Source organism: Sorex fumeus, unplaced genomic scaffold (assembly GCF_029834395.1).
Source record: "Sorex fumeus unplaced genomic scaffold, SorFum_2.1 ptg000043l, whole genome shotgun sequence".
Taxonomy (NCBI): Eukaryota; Metazoa; Chordata; class Mammalia; order Eulipotyphla; family Soricidae; genus Sorex; species Sorex fumeus.
In genome coordinates, this window is record NW_026606100.1 from 41609092 (window position 1) to 41615255 (window position 6164).

General features: G+C 45.7%; 1 protein-coding gene across 3 annotated transcripts in view; it reads left to right on the forward strand.

Annotated features, from left to right (window-relative positions):
- ACSL5 (acyl-CoA synthetase long chain family member 5) overlaps positions 1-4140 on the forward strand; it is a 51133-nt gene extending 46993 nt beyond the window's left edge. For all 3 annotated transcript variants that reach the window (XM_056120473.1, XM_056120474.1, XM_056120475.1), the window contains exons 19-22: positions 457-558; positions 2286-2357; positions 2749-2895; positions 3885-4140. In XM_056120473.1, coding sequence (XP_055976448.1) covers positions 457-558; positions 2286-2357; positions 2749-2889 — 315 coding nt within the window. In that variant the 3' untranslated portion in view covers positions 2890-2895; positions 3885-4140. The remainder of the gene's footprint in view (positions 1-456; positions 559-2285; positions 2358-2748; positions 2896-3884) is intronic.
- The last annotated feature ends 2024 nt before the right edge of the window (positions 4141-6164 follow it).

Consider the following 6164-nt stretch of genomic DNA (forward strand, 5'->3'; position numbering starts at 1 on the left):
ACTCGAAGCAAACCTAAAGCAGTGGTAAAGCTGTCATACTGAAACTTAGGGTCACCATTGAGTCAAAAGCCCACTTTCTCTGAGCCCCCATACCCTCGGGGCTTATGTAGTAGTGATCTTTCATTTGTGCTATCCTTCAACTCGGTTCGTGGGAATGGGGGAGGACAGACAAGGCTGCTTAGAGACAAGCTTAACGTTCAATACATTTTCTTTTTGAACATCGGATCTGAACAGAACAGCTTTAGAAACAGGTGTTGGGTGGCAAAATAAAATTTGAGTTCCATGGGGGTTTGAAATTCAGAATGTGAAGAGTCAGACACTAGTTCTGAAACTGAGGTCTCTGTTACACCTGTTAGAGAGACACCAGGCTGCATGTTAGACTCATTGGCCCTGGGGGGTTGGTGGCACTGCCATGCTAGTTCTCATGCCCCTTTGTACTTTGTTTCCTTTCCATAGTCATTCTTAGTAGGGGTGGTGGTTCCTGACCCAGATGTGCTCCCCTCATTTGCTGCCAACCTTGGGGTAAAGGGATCTCTTCAAGAGCTGTGCCAAAACCAAGTAAGTAGCGCTGTGGAAAGCTTGATGCATATCTCTTCAGCCCACTGTAGGAGAGGGGTTCTGCTAGTGGGTGCCCCGAGCTTCCTCTGGATAAACAGGTTCTTCCTGTGTTTGTGATAGGAAGAAGTGCCTGCGGCTATAGTGGGCTGGTGTCTTTATTATTACTATTTTTAATAATCTTTTTTTAATTATTAGTGAATCACTATGAGGTACAGTTACAGGCTTACAAACTTTTGTGCTTGCGTTTCAGTTATATAATGATCGAATACCCATCCCTCCACCAGTGCCCATTTCCCACCACCAATGGTCCCAGCATCCCTCCCAACACCCCCACCCGTCCCCTCCAATCTACCTCACCTCCGTGGCAGGGCATTCCCTTTTGCTCTGTCTCTCTTTTGGGTGTTGTGGTATGCAATAGAGGTATTAAGTGGCCATCATGATTGGTCTATAGTCTACTTTCGGCCCGCATCTCCCATCCCGAGTGGGTCCTCCTAGAACCCTTTCCTTGGTGGTCCCTTCTCTGTCTGAGCTGCCTTTTCCCTGGGCTGTTTGTTTTCAGACTGGACACTAGGATGGCAGTTAACATAACTTTTTTTTTTTTTTTGCTTTCTGGATCACACCCGGTGATGCACAGGGGTTACTCCTAGTTCTGCACTCAGGAATCACTCCTGGCGATGCTCAGGGGATCATATGGGATGCTGGGAATCAAACCTGGGTCAGCTGCGTGCAAGGCAAATGCCCTACCCGCTGAGCTATCTCTCCAACCCCCCATATTTTTTTTTTCTTTGATAGTAAAAGGTAAAAGGTAAAGGTAAAGGCCCTCCCGTTGTTCATCGATTTGCTCGAGCGGGCCCAGTAACGTCTCCATTGGAGATTTTGTTGTTACTGTGTTTTCTTTGATAGTAGGATGTTGATATGGGAAAAAACATGAAATAAAATTTTAAAAATGCCAGAGAAAGCTCTTATTTTTTTTTCAAAAAAAAAATTGTAGAATTCTTTGATAGTGCAGGGAGTAAGATACTTGCCCTGCAAGTTGCTGGCCCTGGTTCAATTCTTTGCACCATATATGGTCCCCTGAGCACCGGAAGTTATTCCCTGAGCACACAATCAGGAGTAGACTGAGCACCATCAGTGTGGCCCCCAAACAAATACCCATCAAATACCCCAAACAAAAACCATAAAGTGAGAGAATAAAATATAGCTATCCAGAGATAAGCTTTTTCAACCCCCAATTCATCATTTCTTCTCAGCTTTGAGCAATACTTTCATAACCTGCTTTTTAATTTTGGTTTTGGGGTCACACCCGGCAGTGGTCAGGGATCACTCCTGGTGGGCTTTAGGGGACCATATGTGGTGCCAGGGATCAGACTGGGTCAGCTGTGTGCAAGGCGAGTACCATCCCCACTTTTCCGTACCTCCGGCCTGCATGTCCAGCTTTTATCCTAATGAGCTATGACAAGCATTTGAGGTTGTTTCGTCCTTAGCATTTAAGCTCTTTTGCTTTTGTTGGGGGGACTGAGGGGACTCCCCAGTGGTGCTCAGGGGTCCAGAGTCCCAGTGATATCATCAGCATCACAGCTGGTTGGACTGGGCAGGGAGAACTGGGCATGTGGCATCTGGGAACTCACCTTGGGACTTTGTGCGGGCAGGGCCTTTGAGCTTTGGCACTCCTGGCCTTGGCTTCCTTTTCAAACATCCATGCTGGAAACTGCACTTTATATTCTTAGGCTATAAAGAATGCGATCTTAGAAGATTTGCAGAAACTGGGGAAAGAAGGTGGCCTTAAATCTTTCGAGCAGGTATGTACTCCTGATGTTATCCTGGTCCCTCATCTGACACTGAAAGCTTTACTCTCCCATTTAAAATGAAACTGAAAAGTCACTTCCGAGAACTGATTTTAACCTTTGTACCATTAACCCATTAATGACACATGGCCGGTGACCTCGAGGAATTATTCAGTCCCTTCTGCAGTTTTTTACCATTTTCCTCCCTTCTCCCTATTCATCTCTTTCCATATTGTATGTGACAGAAAGGTCAAGTGCCACCACTCTTTCCCTTCCCTCAGGATCATCCCCATTTTCAGAAAGTAATCTTTCAGGCCCTTCACATAGCACTTAGGGGGTTCAGTGGAAAAGTCCAATCACTAACGTGTGTGCTTGTGTGTGTGCCTATATTTGCCTTCTCTTCCAGGTAAAAGGCATCATTGTTCATCCAGATCCATTTTCCATCGAAAATGGGCTCTTAACACCAACACTGAAAGCAAAGCGGGTAGAGCTCTCCAAGTACTTCCGTGCTGAAATCAACAGCCTGTATGACAGTATGAAGGAGTAGGATAAGGTAATTAAGCTGCAAGGAACATCATCTTATACTCATTTTTTTTTTAACCTATTACATGACAAAGCCAAAGTTTGGAGGGGGGGGGGTTCCCAAAAACATTGACTTATAATGTAGGTCAGTCCTGAACATAATGAATCTTGTCATCTTACCTTGAAAGTTTCTGGGCTAAGTAAAGTCTATATCCCAGAACACTAGGCACAGGGATCCTTTTCTTAATGATGATGGTTTAAGTCACTGAAAGATTGAAGCAGCACATCCATAACACTGGCATGTTTTGTGGATTCCTTCTAGTTCACTGGCATTGGGAGGAAGGGGAGTAGAAATTAAACACCACCATTGAGTGAAAAAATACAGTTTCTAGGCTACTTCTATCATCATAGCTCTCCTCAAGACCCACGTTTTGGTATCCTTTGTCCCTTCTTATCACTGCTCCTCATGTGTCTGCACAATCCAGGGTCAGAGTGACTCTTTGAAACTCGCCCTTGTTACTGTGTGGCAAACCTAACCTGCTGACAGCCCCAATACCTGCTGACAGCCTTGTAACATTTGAATGTGGTTCTCCATGTTTTCAAACAAGTGTCCTTGCTACCTTGCTATTGATCCCATCTGTGAGACACATCTTTTTTTTTTTTTTTTTGCTTTTGGGGTCACACCTGGCGATGCACAGGGGTTACTCCTGGCTCTGCACTCAGAAATTATCCCTGGCGGTGCTCAGGGGACCATACAGGATGCTGGGAATTGAACCCAGGTTGGCTGCGTGCAAGGCAAATGCCCTACCCACTGTGCTATTGCTCGAGCCCTGCGAGACACATCTTATATGTACATGTATGTACCCTGAAGTCTGTGTTCAGAAGTGAAGTTTGATCTTAATAATGTCTCTAGTTTCTGACTTGGGAAAATTAAAACATCTCTAAGATGTTTTCCCCAAAAAAGAATATTCTTTCGTGTTCTCTATAGTAATATCTAGTGACTACGTCTGTTTCCTACAGTCTGCTGCTGAGTGAAGAGGAAGGAGTTGAAACTTGATCATCAAGTGCACTTTTCCATGAAATAAAGCAAGTGAAGCGACAACCTCTGGAACCAGGAACAAAGAGTTTTGGACAAAGTCAAATCCTACACAACATACTTATTTGTGGGGAAGAAGCTGACCTGGTTTCCCTTGGACTACAATTCCCCCTGTGCCTGACCCACAAACATGTTGTCTCCACTTGTAAATGTAAAGTCTTTAAAATAAAGGTGCAAATATTTACAGTGGTATGTTTCTTCACTGACCAGGATGGGCATCAGCCTGAAACCAGGGTCACTCAACCTGTAAGCTTGGGCTCCCAAACTTGGCTGCATACTAGACTTGCCAGGGAGGTAAAGATACCAGTGTCTGGGTGCACTCAGGAGCTCTGATTAACAAGGTGGGGAGTGGGCCTGGGACAATAGTACAGTGGGTAGGGCACTTGCCTTGCATGTGGATGATCTGGGTTCAACCCCTGGCATTCTATACGGTCCTTTGAGCCTGCCAGGAGTGATCCCTGAGCACAAAGCTGGGAATAAACCCTGAACACCACTGGGTGTAGTAAAAAAAAAAAAAAAATCTAAACAAAAAAATACCTGGGTAGGAGTATTTTGGGGGATGCCTGGGAAGGTTCCTGGATGTTTCTAGGAAGGAGTCAAGCTGATTAATGATGGAAGGAAATGAAACTCAGGTGATCAGGTCATTTCATCCTAGAACTGCAAATAATCCAACAAGTAGAACCTGAGTCCAAATGCTCATGAAATGAGCCCAATTCAAGTCTTTCTCTTCCACCATCTTTGTTTTCTAATAAATAGACTTAAATGATATTTTCTTTCGGCTGCTAGCTGGAGTTAAGGAGACCATTCCTGATGATCTTTCTATATCGAGTTTAGAAAAGCAGACTGTTCTTGAGAATCTGAAACAGGAGAGGCAGGAATTAACAAGTGCCCCCCCCTCCCCCCCAGTAAGATAGTCTCTAGTCTCTGCTCTCTTCACCTCTCTTTTACCAGCTGAGTCTCTACGCATACATCCATGACAATCATCCTGGTCCTCCAACATGCCAGGCATAATCTAACATTTTCAGCCCAAGATTCGTACACTCCCAGAGGTGTTCCCTTCTCTCCTTGAGATGCCCCCTTCATTAGACTACCCTACTGCTCTGCTCCTATACCAGAACTCTATGTGGCATGTATCTGCCTGGTCTGCCCATCCTGCCACCCTTTCGTAAGACAGTCACTTTTTGTTGGCCACTGAATCACTCCCCTCCTTTTTTGGCTTCTGGGCTGTACCATGCAGTGCTCAGGAATCACTCCTGGTAGGATGCAGGGGACTATATGTGAGGCTGGGATTTCACCTTGGTTAGGCATGTACAAGGCAAATGCTTTACCTGCTGTACTATCACTCCAGCCCAAGAATCCCGTATTTTATTGGTTTCGCTTTTGGGTCACACCCTGTGGTGCTCAGGGGGTTACTCCTGACTCTACACTCAGGAATCATTCCTGGCGGGCTCAGGGGATCTCATGGGATGCTGGGCATTGATCCTGGTTGGCCAAGTGCAAGGCAAGACCCTACCCACTGTACTATCTCTCTGTACCCACCCTTACTCTAGTCTTCAATAAAAGTAGTTTAATCGAGGGAGGATATTTAAAGGAGAATGTGGGACTCTGGAGAGATAAAAGGGGGAAACGTGAAGTTGGGATGCAGACAAACCCACAGTGGAGTTTTTGGTTTAGCTGTTTGGGGGCCACAGCTAGTAGTGCTCAGAGGCTACAACACCCCACGGTTCTGGGAGATAAAGTTGGGGACTGAACCCAGGCCTCCCGCAAGCAAAGCACAGTTGGCTCACTAGCCCTCTGCGTTATTTCCCCAGCATCCACAACCAGGATTAGCCTGGCTGCCAAATCACAAGTCCCCTACTTTGGAAAGACGTCCTGCTGTGATAGGTGACTCAGTTCTCCCATTTCCCGACTCGAGGCATCCAAGTGCTCTGTCTTGACACACACACTGCACTTGGCTTTGACAGCGGCAAGCCAAGACGAGTGGTCTTCTCTAACCAAACATGCTGAGTCCGCTGTGAGCTCCACATGCCACAAGCAGGATTTATAACGTGAGGGGAAACACACAGTATCGTGAGTCTCGTGATTACAGACGTCAATTTTTCACAGGATAGCAGGACAGTCTCTCCCTAAGGCCTGGAGAGAAAACTTCACATTCAACAAAAAAGAAAAATGCTTTCAGGTACATCCTGTGGCTTATACGGAAC